This window comes from Neofelis nebulosa, chromosome 14 (assembly GCF_028018385.1).
Source record: "Neofelis nebulosa isolate mNeoNeb1 chromosome 14, mNeoNeb1.pri, whole genome shotgun sequence".
Taxonomy (NCBI): Eukaryota; Metazoa; Chordata; class Mammalia; order Carnivora; family Felidae; genus Neofelis; species Neofelis nebulosa.
The window spans coordinates 50,112,040-50,129,625 of NC_080795.1; the positions used below are offsets into that span (position 1 = coordinate 50,112,040).

Here is a 17,586-nt window from a genome sequence, read left to right on the forward strand (position 1 = left end):
TTATTTGTAAAGACAAATATTTTATATTTGTATAACAATTAAAAAACTTAGAAGGCTGACTGAAGAATCATAGACCAATCTAAATTATAGACAATTATAACTTAGAAGACTAAACTGAAGAATCTTTACATTTGAGAATAAAAACACGAGGATATAAAACTCTAAGAAATGAGAAAGATAAGGACAAGACATAAAACATTCACTAAAGAGCAGTTCTTAAAGTAGACAACTTATAGGATAATGGAGTTAAAACACATATACAGATACACACAATATACAAAACATATGCATGAAGCTATCTTTTTACCACACATCTAGGTATTTTCAGGTAAAATGCCTACCAAATACCAAACGGTAATAATAACATAAGATACATACATAAACACATACTGGTGAAAACTGTAAACTACAAAGACAAAAAGGAAATTCTTATAAGCTTCCAAAGGAACAAAGGAATGAGAATCAAAATGGTAACCTAAAGTTACAAGATGATAAAGTAATTCTGGATAGAATTCTGAATAGAAAATACTGAAACCTGGAATTCTCCCCTCAGCCAAACCATTATTTAAGTGTGAAAACAAAATAAAGAAACATTTTCAGCTGTGTACACCTAAGTATATATACAATCAATACATATTTCTTAGGGAGAAGGAGAATACAATTCAAGAATGTACTTTAGCAAAATTTAAAAAATCAAAGACTTCAAGAAACATAATATGGGATAAAGAAAATGATAAGGGAGGAGGAGATGAAAACTTAAGAAATCAAAATAATTAAGAATGGGGATGCAAATTTTAATGTAATTAATTTGGGAAAGTATTTTAATATCTTCTTTTTTGGCTTTATTATGTAAACTATCAAATAACACACAAAACAGTTTAGTAAGTTCTCATGTCTCATCCTCCCGAATTCCTGATAAGGGGTTAATATCCACAATATATAAAGAACTCCTATAACTCAACAAAAAGAGAATCCAACCCATTAAGAAATGATAAAGGATTTGGATAGACATTCACAAACAGCCAATAATGAAAAAAACTTCAACATCAATACTCCTTAGAAAAATGCAAATCAACACCACAATAAGATACCACTCACACCTACAGGGATGCCTGTAATGAAAAGAGGTCAATAACAAGCATTGGTGAAGATGTAGAGAAACTGGAGCTCTTACACATCGCTGGTAGGAGTGTAAAATTGTACAGCCATTTGGAAACCAGTTTGGCATTTCCTCATACAGGTAAATGAAGAATTACCACAAGATCCAGCAATTTCACTCCACGTATATACTCGAGAGAACTGAAAACAAATGTCCACACAAAAATGTACACAAATACTGACAGCTGCATTATTCACAAAAAGTGGAAACCACCCAAATGTTTGTCAGCTGATAAAGAGATAAACAAAATGTAGTTTATGCATACAATAAAATACTATTTAACTATAAAAAAGAATGAAGTATTGATTCAATACTTCAATAACATGCATGAACCATGAAAAGATTAAACCAGATGAAAGAAGGCAGACATGGAAGATCACATATTGTATGATCTCATTTATATGAAATGTCTAGAAAAGGCAAATCTTTAGTGACATAAAGCTAACAGTTGCCGAGGGCTAGGGGGAAGGGAATAGGGTGGTGATTGTTAATACATACAGGGTTTCCTTCCAGGCTGATGAAAATATTTTAGAATTAGATAGTGATAATAGGATAATTCTGTGAACATACAAGAAACAAATGAATTATACACTTAAAAAGTCTGGACTTCATTATATAAAATTGTCATTTAAAAAATCAGAATAGATTCATGCAAATATAACTGCTTAATCTTTGACAAAGGTGCAAAGGTAGTTCAACAGAAAAAGGACAGTCTTTTACCAACGTGTTTTTTTTTTTTTAATTAATTAATTTTTTTTTTATTTTTATTTTTGGGACAGAGAGAGACAGAGCATGAACGGGGGAGGGGCAGAGAGAGAGGGAGACACAGAATCGGAAACAGGCTCCAGGCTCCGAGCCATCAGCCCAGAGCCTGACGCGGGGCTCGAACTCACGGACCGCGAGATCGTGACCTGGCTGAAGTCGGACGCTTAACCGACTGCGCCACCCAGGCGCCCCAAGGACAGTCTTTTAAACAAATGGTGTTAGAACTACTTTTCATACAAAAAATGAGCCTCTTCTTAAAATTTACAATGTATAAAAAATAAACTCAAAATGGATCTTAGACCTAAATGTATAACATAAAAATAAAACTTTCAGAAAAAAAATAAGAGAAAACCTTTATTATCTGGGATTAAGCAAAGAGTTTTAGAAATGACACCAAAAACAGAATTCATAAAATAAAAAACTGATAAACTGAATTTCATCAACTCAAAAACTTCTCGTTTGCCCCTCATCCTTCTTCAGATGTGCATCCACCTCCACTAAGGTATCTTATTGGCTTATTTAGTCTTCAGGCCCATTCATTAGAAGGGATCTACTTCTTATAGGTCCATCTGTATTATCCTGCTTAGTGACACAAAGTTTAACCATACTAGGAATGAGAAACATTTCTGCTGTCAGCAGGACAAAGTTAATTGTTGCTTTCCTATTATAAACACATACTCTCCTTTCCTAATCTTAAAAAGGAAAATAATCACAACTGAAATGCTAAAATCTTTTATACTCTTCCTAACCACTGAAATCAAAAAAAAGTTTATAAACATATCTAAAAGGATTAAGAGATTAGGGATTAGATATGAAAATCAGGCAGGAAGAAAGGGGAGAGAGAAAGTTTATAGGAGAGAAAGGAGTGGAGGGAGGAAGAAATTTAGGATTATGTATCGATCTCATAAATACGAACACAAAGTCTTAAAAAAAAATACTAAGTGTATTCCAGCAGATTAAAAGAAAATACATCATTACCAACTTGTTATGGCCTATTCCATCCTTCAATTTACTCCATTCATAGGAATTCACTTACTCAAGTACTATCTATAATTATGTTAGATATGATTGCTTTGCCTAACACTGGCCCTCATAAACACCTTATGATCATCTTGGAAATGAAAAAACTTATGTGACAAAATCAATACCAATTCTCAAAAACTTATTGTCGGTATTTTTAAAAATCTCCAATGTGATTAAAAATACCAGAAACTTATATAGCAAATATCACACTTAAAATTTAAAAAAAAAAAAAATGGGGTACTTAATAGGTATCAACAATTGCAGATTATGGACCTTATTTGGATCCTGATCCAAACACTGTCTACAAATTCATGCTTAGATGACAACCAGGGCCACATGTACATGGCTGGGTATTTGATGATAATTAGGAATTGTTAATGTTTTAAGTGTGAGGATGGCATTGAGCTTTTCTTTTCAAGCCATCACATCTCTTTTTTTTTTTTAAGTTTATTTATTTTGAGAGAGAGAGAGAGCAAGCAGGGGAGGGGCAGAGAGAAAGAGAATCTCAAGCAGCCTCCGTACTGTCAGTGTTGAGCTAGACATGAGACTCAAACTGACTTGAACCAAAATCAAAGGCCAGGTGCTGAGCCGACCAACTGAGCCACCCAGGCACCCCTAAAGCCCTCACACCTTAAAGATACATACTGAAATATGAATAAATTAGCTGGGATTTGCTTCAAAATCATTTGTGTTTAGGAAGTGAGTAGAAGTCTAGATAAAACGTGGCTGGCCATATAATAATTTTTTGAAGCTGGATATTGGGTATATCAGGTTAATTACAGTAGTTTCTCTACTCTTGAATATGTTTAGAATTTTCCAAAGTTTTAAAACTCTTTTTAATTATCAAACCCAAAGAAAAAAATTAAAGAACAAAAGCAGAAAACGCTAGAGAGAATATAAACTACCAGAGAACTTTCCATACATACTATTATCTAACATGATTCTATTTTTTAAAAAAGTACTTAGCTTTTAACGGAGATATACATACAAAAAAGTGCATTAATTGAATGTTTACAGTTCCACCAGTTATCACCAAAGAACCCCGAATCTGTGCAAACTCTCACTCAGGTCCAGAAACAGAACAGGACCAGCAGCTCAAAAGCTACCCTGCTCATCCTCTCTATCACAACCTCCCTGCTTCCCACTGACAGGGAACTACTCTCCTTGTATTCGAACTTCTTAAATTTTTTTTTAATTTTTAAAAATGTTTATTTATTTTGAGAGAGTGCAAGGGAGAGAGAGAGAGATTGAAAGAGAGAGAGCAGAAGAGGGGTAGGGATAGAGAGAATGTCAAGCTGTGAGCGCAGAGAGCTGGATGCTTAACCAACCGAGCCACTGAGGTGCCCCCTAACTTCTAAGATTGTGACCATATAGTAAATACTCTATAATTTTGTGTCTGACTGCTTTTGATCAACAAGTGAAATTCACCCATGCTACCTGTATCAGTAGTTTGTTCTTTTTCATTACTTTGTAGAAAGTTATTCTCAAAATATGGGCAGTGGATTCCTGGGAACCCCCAAAACCCCTTCAGAGTTCATTTAGATATGGTTTCAGATTCCATGTTGCAACTAAACTTAAGAAACTACTACTTCTCAAATTCTGGTGGCACATCGAAGAATATTCACATTTATCTGAAAAGGCTATTAAAATACTTCTCTTTTTATCGTAACACATCTATGTGAGACAAGCTTTCTTCCTACACTTCAACTAAAACATGTCACAGTGCACTGACTACAGATACAGACATGGGAAATCACCTGTTTTCTATTAAGTCAGACATGATCGTAATTTGCAAAAATGTATAGCAATGCCATTCTTCTCACTAATTTTTGTTTGGAAAAAAACAGCTGTCATTTTACGTATTTTTATTTAATGTATGCTATTTATGGTCACATGTACTCGGTTTCTCACTGTCATTTTAAATTTAATTGTGGAGTCCTGAAACCTACAAGTTTGAGAACTGTGGCTCTGCAATGTTCCCTTATGCTAATACACCATAATTAACTCATCTATTCTACTGCCCACGGACACAGGGGCTGGGTTTAGTCCAGGACTATAGCAAATAAGGATACTATGAATAATCTTGTACCTGTGTTTTGTCAGACATTATGTGCCCACTTCTGTTGAGTTTATACCTTGGAGGAGAATTGCTAGATCACAGGGCATGTTTATATACAACTTTAATAGATACGATTTTCCAAAGTGGCTAATAAGAATTTGAAATGTGGTTACTCTAATTAAGATGGGTTACAGGTATAAAACTTACATTGGATTTTGAAGACTTAATATAAAAAACACTGTAGAATACCTCAGTAATTATATTCTATTGATTATATGTTAAAATGATAGTATTTTAGATATACAGTATTGAGGTAAATAATTATTAACATTAATGACACTTGTTCCTTTTTTTTTTAATGTGGCTACTAGGAAATTTAAAACTAGGTATATGACTTACATTTGAGGTTCACATTATCTATCTGTGGGACAGTGCTGCTCCAGGAGGAAACAGAAGTAAAAGAGCCCAATAACAATACTGTATAGAAGAAGTGAGATGCTTCTGAGAAGGGCACCTTTAAGGAAGACTCCCCAAAGGAGGGAGTATTTAAAGGAAAGCCAAAGGACATGCAGGAGTTAGCTTAGCAAAGAAAGTGATAGAGGAAGGAAGGGAAGGGGCAGAGGGAACAGAATGTGCAAAGGCCAGGAGATAAGAGAACTGTGTTCAGTATAGCAGAAACATGGTGGAAGGTAGGGAGTGGTGAAGGGAAGTAACAAGAGACGAAAAAGGTAAAAACTAGCCAGATTATGAAGGACTGAGTGAATTATACTTGTATTTTAAGAACAGGGAACTACTGGGGCGCCTGGGTGGCGCAGTCGGTTAAGCGTCCGACTTCAGCCAGGTCACGATCTCGTGGTCCGTGAGTTCGAGCCCCGCGTCGGGCTCTGGGCTGATGGCTCGGAGCCTGGAGCCTGTTTCCAATTCTGTGTCTCCCTCTCTCTCTGCCCCTCCCCCGTTCATGCTCTGTCTCTCTCTGTCCCAAAAAAAAAAACAAAAAAAAACAAAAAAAACAAAACAAAAACACGTTGAAAAAAAAATTAAAAAAAAAAAAAAAGAACAGGGAACTACTGTTGGGTTTTAAGCAAGAAAGTTACATAACTGTATCTGTACTTTAGAAAAGCCACTCTGGCTGCTGCTGTGTATCTGATTAAATCTGAACAAGACTAGGGGCGCCTGGGTGGCTCGGTAGGTTGAGCGTCCGACTTTGCCTCAGGTCATGATCTCGCGGTCCGTGAGTTCCAGCCCCGCGTCAGGCTCTGTGCTGACTGCTCAGAGCCTGGAGCCTGTCTCAGATTCTGTGTCTCCCTCTCTCTCTGCCCCTCCCCTGTTCATGCTCTGTCTCTCTCTCTGTCTCAAAAATAAATAAATGTTAAAAAAAAATTTTTTTTAAAAATCTGAAGACTAGAGTCATGATTAGTTGGAAGCTGTTACAATAACGTAGACAAAAAAAGAAAACAAAAATGATGGGCCTGTACACAAAGAGTAGAGAACACAGCAGTAGAGGTATGTGAACCTTAGGCAAAATCACTGCTATCAAATTCAGTTTCCTCTATCCCTACCCTCATATTCTAAGTCTTGGTGAAAAGTTTTAGTGTCACTAGAATGGGCAATAATAATTTCAAGAAACTGATTTTTAATTCAGAATATACAGGATACAAAGATTTATCTTTTCTCCAATTTGCTAACTTAACACCTAAATGATGCTTTAATAATCAATGAAATTAAGTTAAGGAAAGGCTTGCTTTCTTACTTAAGAGGTAAATCTCAACTACTAAATGTGGTACTGTGCGCTATGTAATCTATTCAGCATTAAAAGACTAGCACAATTTCCTGTTTCTCTAAAAACTGAAATGTAAGTAAATTAAAGGTAGATACCAATTTACTCTCATTCAGTGGTACGAACCTGAGTGTAAAACCATTTCTCTTCTTCACTAAACTGATACTAGCAGGGCAGTGAGTTATCAAATATTTAAAAGTCAACTAGAAAACTACTTTGTCAGCTTCATTTATTTTGAAATTTTGGGACCTTCTAAAGTTGTATCCTCTGTAAATAAACTGCAACCCAGGGGAATAAAGACAAAAAAGGTCACTTAATTTTTTTGTTGCCCCTTCTAAGACATAAAGCAATCTTTAATTGACCACTTAATATAAAGCATTTAACTTGGGCAAACAGGTCCTTGAAATCTAACGTTTGTTCTATCCTTTGCTTCTTACCTGAAATACTCTTCTTTTCTTATTTTTTAATGTTTGTTTATTTTTGAGAGAGAGATGAAATACTTTTAAAACACTGTAGAAAGTTATGTTCTATACTTATTTCATTGACAAAACTGATAGTCTTTAGAACTGGGTTCTCCACAGGCCACTTGTTAAGCCTCTCCCCTAACTGAAATCCTCATTCCTTCTTGTCATGTGTTGTAGAGCTGTTCACCACAATACCCCTTCTTGCACTGAGTGTTCTTAGCCTTCCCTTTTCTAGACTGAATAACAGAAACTTACCTTCCTAATGACCTAAACTGCTCTAATGAACTGTGGAACCTCTCCTCTCTCCTCCACTCGCCAGATCCCATGTCATATTACTTTAAGAAATCTCTGTCTTCCCACCCTGAAACTTAGAGGCCTAAGTACACTGGAGCCGGTATTTTCCTCCTTCCCTCTTGTGACAAGAGAGGAAGTATCCCTTTCTTTCCTAGCAAAAAGCCAAGCCATACTCTTCTATCTGCACTATTACTACCTTTGTCCAAACTCCCATGTCTCTCACCTGGATCACAGCCAAAGCCTGATCACCCCATCTCTACTCTTGTCTACTTCACAAGTCTCCACACAGCGGGCAAAAGTGACTCTTTTCAAACCGTAAATCACACCAGGTCCACTTAAACCTCTTATATAGTTACACTTAAAATAAACCCAAACTCTTTACCACGGTTTCCAAAGCCCTGAGTTCTTGCCTAAGATTCTAAGCTCACCTTGTCGGTCTCCCTTATGACCACTGTGCTCCATCGACACTGGTTTTATTCATTTACCTACAACACATCAGCTCTTCTACATCAGCACCTGCTTGATTCTGGGTCTTTCAAACGTGGTTCCCAAGTGCAAGGATCTCTTTTCCCAATCATAATACGGTTAGCCATCCTTTGGGTCTTACAAATGTCTCCACAAGGAAGTCTTCTAATTACCCTGTGTCTGTTATTCACTATCTCAGCCTCTTGTGAGTTTCTTACTGTAACTTACTCACTAGACTATAAACCTTATGAGGGCAGAAACTAGGTCCATCAGCTTGTTGTGCCTTACACAGTGCCAGACAAAAGCAAACGCTCAAGGAATATTTGCTAACTGAACGAATGAGTAAAGAGACAGGATTAGGTTGCAATCCCAGCTCTACTACTCCCTAGTGGTTGGATCTTAGATAAGGCACAACCTTTCTGAGCTTCAATTTTCTCTTCTATAGAAAAGGGGCAAACACCTGATAGGACTGCTGAATAAGACCTACTGAAGATTAACTGCAATAAATAAAAACCAAGCACAGAATCTGAACTTAATAAATGTTACAAACTTAATTTAATAAACGTTAGTTTCCTTCCCTTGTTTCTTTTGCTTAGACAGTGAGAATTCCTTAAGCTAATTCAGTATTGAAACTAATTCAGTATTGAAAATATGCATAGAAAGATAGATCTATATATAAACCTATTGTTGCATATACTTAAAAGACTGATGATATGCATCTCAACAGATGGACTGGTAACTTTTGCAGGATCTAATCCTATGCTTTAGAAAATGGGAATAAGTAGTGTACATCTATTACTCACTTCTCCCCAAAAAACGGTGGGGGTGGGGGAGGGAGAGGAGAAAAAGAAAACAAGAGGGAAAGGTAACCTTAGAAATTAGAGATCATTAACTCAACTTCAATTCCTAGGTTTAGAACAACCTCCACTTACCTATAAAGACTTGCAGAAAGAACAAGATTAATACTTATTCTAAAATAAAAACATGTTCTATTTGCTTAAATCTATACAAATCTCATCTATATTTACTTACCTCCCTTTTTTACCTTTCATTCTTTAAACTGTAAGAGCATTGAGAAAAGAAAAAGAAAAAAAAACAAGAAAAAACCTCAACTACAAAAACACCTCAAATCAGACACACAAAAAGGTTTCACTGTTCCCTTAATTTCTTGATAAGCTTTAAATGGTCTAACCACAAAAGTCAGTCTTTTCTTTCCATTTTCTTTAACTGCTGCTCACTTTTCAGCCTGACATCACTTTTATGTTTTTGTCAGAGATTTTACTTTCTAGGAACCTTCTAAACCATTTATGATACATCGTTCAAATCTCCACCATATTCTTCCTAGAACATAGCTAGCCCTCTGAAAGTGGTCACTTAATAGTCTCTGCCCAATAACTGCTAATAATTTTTAAGAAATGTGCTGCATACCTTCATATTCTCCCCAGGATATGGATATAATTTAGATTCTAAACCCAAGGAAGGGTTTATGTTAAGCAATTAATTCAGTTTATTCAACATATTTTACGTAATCAAGCTTGACTTTTTTAGAAGTAATTGGAATCTGGTTTAGATTTTTTTCCTCACGTTCCAGTTATTTCTACAACCTTTCTAAAATTGGAACTTCTAGTCTATCCTTAAACTGGAAATTTATAAAATGCTGTTGAATGTTCCACAAAATTCATGGGAAAAGATTTACCATTAGATAGAAAATGCAAGGTAAAAAGAGTATTTTATGTTACCACAACCCTCTGTAACAGTACTGTGTATGGCAAAGACTTTTGACTATAATTAGCCGAAAACCAGTTCAAAGAAGAATTTTATCACAGGCCAGTCATGTGTGCCAAGAAGAGTTCTTATTGCTATCAAATGCTCTGGCAGCAAGTAGCCACAAACTAACCACCTGCAGTTCTCCAAGGCTATTGTAAAATGATATACAAATACCACAAACATTTCAAATTACATTTTAAAACTTCATCTAGGGCCATGTTCTCACACTAGGAACTGCAATCTATTAATGGGTCCAAAATAATGAGTCCAACCAGCAAATGAAGAATGTTGGGTGCATCACAGGTAGTAAAAGTGTTATTTCATGGTCTTCGTTTTGTTCTGTGTACTGGGAGTAACATAAAATGTATTTTAAGGGTGGGTTTCAGTAAGGAAAAAAAAGTTAGAAAACACTGATCGGGAAGTGGAAAAAGGATAAAGCAATGGAACTGTTACAATTACCAACTTATGGCTTGGGAGATGAGCCAACCAACAGCTTCTGTTGACTAGGAGACAGTTTCTGGAAACCTCCATGCACTTGCAAAAGCCAGACATCCCTATGTGAGATCTGAAAAAGCACCTTCTCCTATAGTCGGCCTAGGACAGTGCCCAGCAAAGTTCACAGTTGTTTCCACTAATGTTCTTATTCCTTCCAAATTCCAAAGACAGAAGTCAACTTTTACTTTTACTAACTCTCACAGATATTCAATAGTTAAGTTATACCATCTAAGATAGAGCAGCTCCTGAAAGATAATTATTGGTTCTCAAACGACTACTTTTTTTTTTTTAATGTTTTTTCATTTATTTATTTTTGAGAGAGAGAGCACAAGTGGGGAGGGTCAGAGAGAGAAGGAGACAGAATCCGAAGCAGGCTCCAGGCTCTGAGCTGTCAGCACAGAGACCGACGCGGGGCTCGAACCCACAAACTGTGAGATCATGACCTGAGCCAAAGTCGGACGTTTAACCGACTGACCACGCAGGCACCCCACCAAACAGCTACTTCTAAAAAACATTATTATACTCCATATCACAATTTAGAGTTTCAAGTAAGGCCTTAACATTCAGAAAAGTAACTTGGAAGTAAAACAGTCACACTATTCCACTAATATGGTCACATTTAACAGTCACAAACATAGGCCACTAAAATGGCCATGTGAAGAGAATAAAAGCCAAAATAAACAGATTTATTTTATTTATTTGAGAGAGAAAGAGTGCAGCCCTGAGCAAGGTGGGGGGGGGGGGGCGGGGGAGGAGAGGGGGACAAGGGGAGAGAGGGAGGGAGGAAGAAGGAGAGGGAGAGAATCTTAAGCAGGCTCGGCGTTCAGCTCCATCCCACGACCCTGGGATCTTGATCTGAGCCAAAATCAAGAGTACGACACTCAACTGACTGAGCCACCCAAGCACCCCCAGATTTTTTAAAAAGATACATGAAATGTTCCAAGATTCAAGACACAACCTGGAGCCATTTAATACTGCCATTAATGCAGAAGACTCTATCTGTGAAGAGTTAGTTTGGAACTGCCTACATATTGAGCAACCTGCTTTTTTTCACTGAGCCATGTTAAGAGTTACTCTCAACACTCAGTTGTTTTAACAATAATTTCTAATTATTTTTGAAGCCATTTAAAAACACGTTTTGATGCATAAGGTACAGTTTCATAAATTACACCTAATATCTGTTCTAAAGGCCCAGTGTGATGAGTATTTCTCAGTAATACTCCTCACTAGTGCATATTCAAGTTAAACAAACCCCACTATTTATATAGAAGCACATCCCCCCATATTATTGTTATAGCTTTTTTTTTTTTTCTCATATAAACCCACATACGGCTGGAGAGACAAAAGAGGACAAAAGTATAGCTGTAAAGAGAACTTCCCCAGTTGCAGGGTGAAGGGTCTCTGCTCACATAGTTTTAATATTCTGCCTGGCTCACTACCTCCTTTTTTCTTATACTTTGAAACTTGCTGTGGCTGGAGACATCAACCCTGGCACAATTACTTGCTAGTTTCATAACATGGTCCCACACTGCTGGAAAAGGAGTTTCCTTCTTTGCCTACCAACAGTTTGTCACTAAACATAAATTCCAAAAAGGTAAATCTTTGATAAGCACCTACTAGAAAGTCGTTTTGTGTACAAGTACAAAAGAATGTACCAAGACAAATTACAAGGTTCACAGCCTCTTATCCCTGGAGGCAAAAAGACTTTTAGTTCAAACACTAATGACACAGATTTTCATGAAAGAGCTAAAAGAGCTCATTTATTTATCTATTCTGATCAGACATCACTAGGATTCAATTCTGACTACAGCAGAAGACAAAGCAGGACACTTCTAATCACCCCAGATTAAAGATGCCTTCTTGCTTTCTTCTCTCTTCTGGGCCATTACACCAAACCTAGGGCAGAACTATACCCACCTTCAGGCTAGAAGAAACAACATAATAGCTTATTGATCTCTGATGTAGACCCAAACCCACAAGTCATCATGCAAGTGGGAATCACAGCTACTCGGTGCAACTAATACTCAAAAGTCACGCACAGGGTTTTCTGATCACACACAGGCATACCATTCACAATTACCACGTCGAATGCAAACCTTCCCCCGCCCTAAACAAACGAAAATGCACACTATATATAATGTATAATATATATAATACAGTATAATAATACATTAATCAGATCAGGCAGAGAGCAACACATTTTGAATCACACTGAAAAACTATTTCGGTTGCTAGTAAATGTTAACTTACGGTCATTAAATTCATTTGCAGTAATTTCTCAGGTTCTAACAGTTACCATCGCATTCGATTCCACAGATAAATGCTTCAAAAGCGGTAATATTGCTCATGAAGTACATACTGACTGAACTCCCATCACCATACCATTAGTGGAATTAGTGTTCGTGGCAAATGACTTAGACGTCTTATAAGTGAAATTTCTCAAGGAATGGCAACTCCTATTTACAGTATTTCCTTCTGAAGATATCAAAACACCACGCTAAGTAGTAAATGTTAAGCGTGTTCACAGAAACACCTTTTCAATGCGTTCAACTGATAAACTAAGAACGGTGAAGTCAGAAGTGGAACTCAAAGTCTCAAGCAATGAATGTTCTTTCTAATTAATTCCATTCAGCTCTAGTTCAGACCCTGATGTAACATAAAGCTTAGACCTCGCACAGTCTCCAGCCTTCTCTCAACCTCAAAGGAGTGAGTATATGCGACGCAATCCACAGACTGGAATGAAGCAACAGTGACAACATTAGCGGCCAATGATGGATGAAATGACAAATGAACCAGGAGTAGGGGCAGACATCTACGCCCTAAGGGAGAGAGTGAGGTGGGGCTGGAAACTATTTTCTGGCCTTCTCCCGCGTACTGCTCCCAGAGAAGGGACAGGATCCAGCACGCCCGGGATCAGCGGAGCCTCGGCCTCCGAGGTGCAGGAGTGGGACGAGAGCGGTAGGCTGCTTTTTCAGGGAGTGGGGAGAACGGGGAATTGGTGCGGTGGGAATTTCACTGGGGAGAGAACTTCCTGACCCCGGAAGGGTCGGGGGTGGCAGGACCGTCCCGAGAGCGGCGAGGGCGACCTCCTCTTCCTTCTCACAGTCATACATCTTTGTGTGCGTGGATTGTGCAAGGGGCCCTCGAGTCCAGGTCGGGAAGTCCGCCCACCACCCCCTCGCTCCACCGGGACTCCCTCCGGCCGGGACGCCCAAACCCCTCTCCGACAACCCCGAGGGTCTAGAGGTGGTGAGCGGACGAAAGCATCTTCGTGTGTGGACACCCCTCCGGGGCATCCACCCCTCGCCGGGTCTTTGTCCCGTCGGCGGTGGGGTCTCTCCCCGGTTCTCCCGGGGAACCCCTGTCCTGGAGGCCTCGGGGCCCAGGGTCGCCCCAGCTTTGTTCGGTCAGCGGGGCGCAGGGACGCGGACACTTACCGTACACTCCCGCGAGGAAAAGCAAGACCAACGCAGACCTCCACCGCGGAGACTCTTTTGTGCTCCAGCGACGGGCCATAACCACGGCAGATGGAGGGAGCGAGGATGAGATGGAGGAGGAGGAGGAGGAGAAGGAGGAGAAGGAGGAGGAGGAGGAGGAGGAGGAGGAGGAGGAGGAGGAGGAGGAGGAGGAGGAGGAGGAGGAGGAGGAGGAGGAGGAGGAGGAGAAGGAGGAGAAGGAGAAGGAGGAGGAGGAGGAGGAGCTGGGGCCAGACGCCGCCGCCACCGAGCCCCCGGCTGCTCCCTGCGCGCTGCGCGGCGGCGGGAGGGGGAGGGGAGGGGCCACCGCCGTCGCCCGCCCGCGCTCCCTCCCTCCGGCCCTCCCTCCGCAGCACGCCAGCTCCCACCTCCGGCGGCGCGACAGCCCTACGCGGGGCGCTTTCCCCGGGGCAGGGGCAGGCCGAGCGCGCACAGGCGCTAGGAGAGGGGGCGGCGGAAGTGCCGACTCCGGCCTCGCACCGCACAGGCTAGCCGGCGCCGCCACCCGCCAGACGGAGCGCGAGCCGGGACTCGCGCTCATCCGTGCGATCGGTAATCACCTGGCCCGCCTGTCTTCGTTCCCGCCCCGCGTTCAGCCGGTCTTTCCAAGTCTCGGGGACCGTTTCCCCGCGAGTAGAGCCAGAGGAGTAAGGCAGTGCCAATCGATGAGCGAGCACGCGAACGCCGGCCGCTAGGTTCCCGCGAGCTGGGGAGTGGGGCCCCGCAGCGGAGCTCCGCCGCAGTCGGAGGCCTCCTCGCTGCTCTTACGGGTGGTGTGAGGGCAAGTTGGGAGGCTGAGGATGGTTGTGCGTGCGGGGAGAGTGGGGTGAACGGCGGCTAGGAACTTGGGAGTTCCTCTCCCCTATCCCTGCTTGCGTCCGCTTACTATCTGCGCAGAGCTCAGGGTGTGTGGGTGGCTTAGTGCTGCCGTCTCCGGCCGGCTTAGTGTGCACGCGTGCTGAGATGCTCGTGCTGGACACCCACGCTCAAGGTGCCCGGCGAGAGTCCAGCAAGCCTAGAGCGCGGTGCTCTTCCAGTCTAGCGTGGAAGCCGCGGGAAGCAGTTTGACTTCGCAGGGTAGGGCGGGATGCGCGGCTGGAGAAGGTGCGGAGGGTGGGGGGCGTGGGGTGTCTTTCTACATTCCCTAATTTCCCTAAGCATCTTCTCCCAATCACAGCGAGTGCGACTCCTTCCCTTGACACTCCGTAGCACTTTCTAGATACTTTTGTGGTGACACTGGCACGTCAGACCTTCCGCCGTGTAGTTTTAAAGTGTTTGTCTATTTTTAAAGTGTCTATACGTCTCCTCTCCCTTACTGATATCATTGGCCTTTACATGCGCTCCCCTGGCTATTCATTGAAGACCTACAATGCGCTATGCTGTCTCCTAGACACAGGTTAACTCTTTTTAACCCCCAACAGCCTCGTGAGATAAATAATATTACCCACAAGTTTAAACCCACAAGTTTAAAATATTTGTAAATTCACTGAAAATAAAAATTACAAGTTAACTTCGTTTTACAAAACAAAAGTTGGTGAGAAGTGTGGCATTGTTTCCATCTTTGTAAATCTCCTTGATGTCTGGCTTAATAGAAGACAGCTGGATTCTCATATCTGCTTCTGCATTCAATCTGTTGCAATATGTTGTTTTGGTTGAAGTATATGAAGAGAATTCAGACTCACACAGATACACAATTGGCAAAGGGAAGATTTCATGTCCCTCCCCGGGATTCTCAGATAAAACTTTGAGAACTGTTGATCTAGGTGTCTATCTTAACACCTTTGAAACCTAAGTATTTTGTTTCTCGTTGCAAAGAATTAATAAATATCTATTCTAAGGGATTAGAAGAATAGTGCTTCAATGTACACCAGCCAAGGATATTTATGTTGCATGAAGGAACATTTTTATTTATACAAAATCTAATTCTGATAGACTATCCAGACATTTGGTAAGCAACACAGCACAGAATACATATTCAGTATTACCCCTTCTTACCTAATCTATCTAACCTGGCATCTAAGTGTCTACTGGGCTAATATATCAAATAACTTCTACAAAAAAAGCACTTAGAAATTTATAAAAACTGTATACAGTAGTAAGTATCAGTTAACAGTTTTATTGCAGTTGGATTGACGGTTTAGCTTGGCCAGTGTTCCTATCTACACCCTATAAAACATAAAGTGTGCTGCTGAGACTCATATGGTTCTTAATCTGGATTCCTGGATCCACAGATGGGTTTCAAGGGGTCCCTTAATCCTCCTGAAAGTGTATGAAAATTTTGTGCGCATGTCTTCCTATAGGCATAAGTTTCATTATTTTCAGAAGATTCTTAAAGTGTGTGTCAACCATTTTAAAACGTTTAAGAAAGATTAAATGAAGCAACTATTTGAGTTGCTTTTTTTTTTTTTTAAACATGTATTTATTTTTGAGAGAGAGAGGGGTGGGGAGGGGCAGAGAGAGGGAGACAGAGGATCCGAAGCAGGCTGTGATCTGTGAGCTGGAGCCGATTGGAGGGCTCAACCCATGAGGTCATGAGGTCATGACCTGAACCAAGAGTCAGCCCTTCAACCGACTGAGCCACCCAGGGGCCCCTGTGTTGCTTCATAATCCTTTTCCAATGGTTCTCAAACTCCTCAAAGGCATGCATTCAGGAGTGGAGAAGTGTATAGACTGTTTCTTTTTCCCTTGGCATATTCTGAAAAGGGCCACAGTCCTTCATTTTATGGAGACATGCCCTTAAATAATCCTTTTGTTTTGATTTTAAACTTCTTCTTCCTTATTCGGTTATCACCGTATATAATGGTTTAATTTTCACTCTTGTCACCAATAAAAATTCATTCCTTCTAGTGTAGACCCTGTTCCATTTAGTAGCATTTGAAAATCTCATCAACACTGTGAGGTTAGACTGGGAATTTAAGTCTACCACTCTGAGCATCATCTTTTATTGGAAAGAAAATTGATGATAGTGGTTTTTCTACTTGGCATGCTGCCAGGCAAAGCTAAATCTTTTAACTCCTCCTCAAAGGAATATTATGTTTAAAAAAGAAAAGCAAAATTGATAAACACATATAACTAAAAGGGAAAGAAAAAATTTTCAAATTGAAGTTACATAAATAAGGTATCTTTACAAGCAAATTGTAATTTCCATTGGAGTTGAGTAATACAGGATAGCAAATGAGATCCATCAATCTAGGCGACTTCTATACCAGTTCCCTAGCACATTTATTGTGGTTATTATTTATTATGTTCTGTGCTCTGACAGCATACCCAGCATTGTACCAAGTAGTCAAAGACATAATCCTGGCTCTAAATTAAATAGCCCCAATCCACATAGATTTAGTTTTGCCCTCGTAAACCTACTTTTTAATTGTAAAACCCAACTGTAGAGCATGCGTGATTTTACAGTGCTAAACATCTCTCTCGTAGACATATGTAGCGGTTGCCCCTACCAAGAAAAAGGAGGGAAGGGGGAATTAACTACAGACATTGGTACTTATAGATACTCTGAGTGTTTCTGTTGTTTAATTGCTAGATTTCCAAATGCATTTAGATGTGTTAATTTTAAGCTCTTCCTATGATTGATTGAGGATGTGAGCTGGAGATGCTCATAGAATAGAATCTTATCCCCTATGAGCCCATCAGAAGTGAATTTGGCAATTGTAATGGCAATACAATGGCTCTTTATAGGCTAATTTCAGACATGTATAAGTTGTTTGTTTATATTTTGCCCATGTCCAAAAAGGATTTGTGATCCCCAGTGTATTTGTAGTAGACTATAGTTGTTAAGAGTGTAGATCTTAAGAGTTTAACAGAGCTGAGTTAACCTTGGTCAAGTAACCCAA

At 40.0% G+C, this 17,586-nt stretch overlaps 1 protein-coding gene and 1 long non-coding RNA gene across 5 annotated transcripts in view; one reads left to right on the forward strand and one right to left on the reverse strand.

Annotated features, from left to right (window-relative positions):
• The window catches only part of LRP12 (LDL receptor related protein 12), a 76,288-nt gene extending 62,020 nt beyond the window's left edge, over positions 1-14,268 (reverse strand). Inside the window, exon 1 of one of the 2 annotated variants that reach the window (XM_058698813.1) lies at positions 13,706-14,268. In XM_058698813.1, the coding sequence (XP_058554796.1) occupies positions 13,706-13,784 (79 nt within the window). In that variant the 5' untranslated portion in view covers positions 13,785-14,268. The remainder of the gene's footprint in view (positions 1-13,705) is intronic. The other variant, XM_058698812.1, reaches the window with a different exon arrangement.
• Positions 12,935-17,586, forward strand: part of LOC131494421 (uncharacterized) — a 210,712-nt gene continuing 206,060 nt past the window's right edge. The window contains exon 1 of one of the 3 annotated variants that reach the window (XR_009253391.1): positions 12,935-13,226. This is a non-coding gene — a long non-coding RNA (uncharacterized LOC131494421). Of the gene's footprint in view, positions 13,227-14,425; positions 14,822-17,586 lie in introns of those variants that run through there. The other 2 variants (XR_009253392.1, XR_009253393.1) reach the window with 2 other exon arrangements.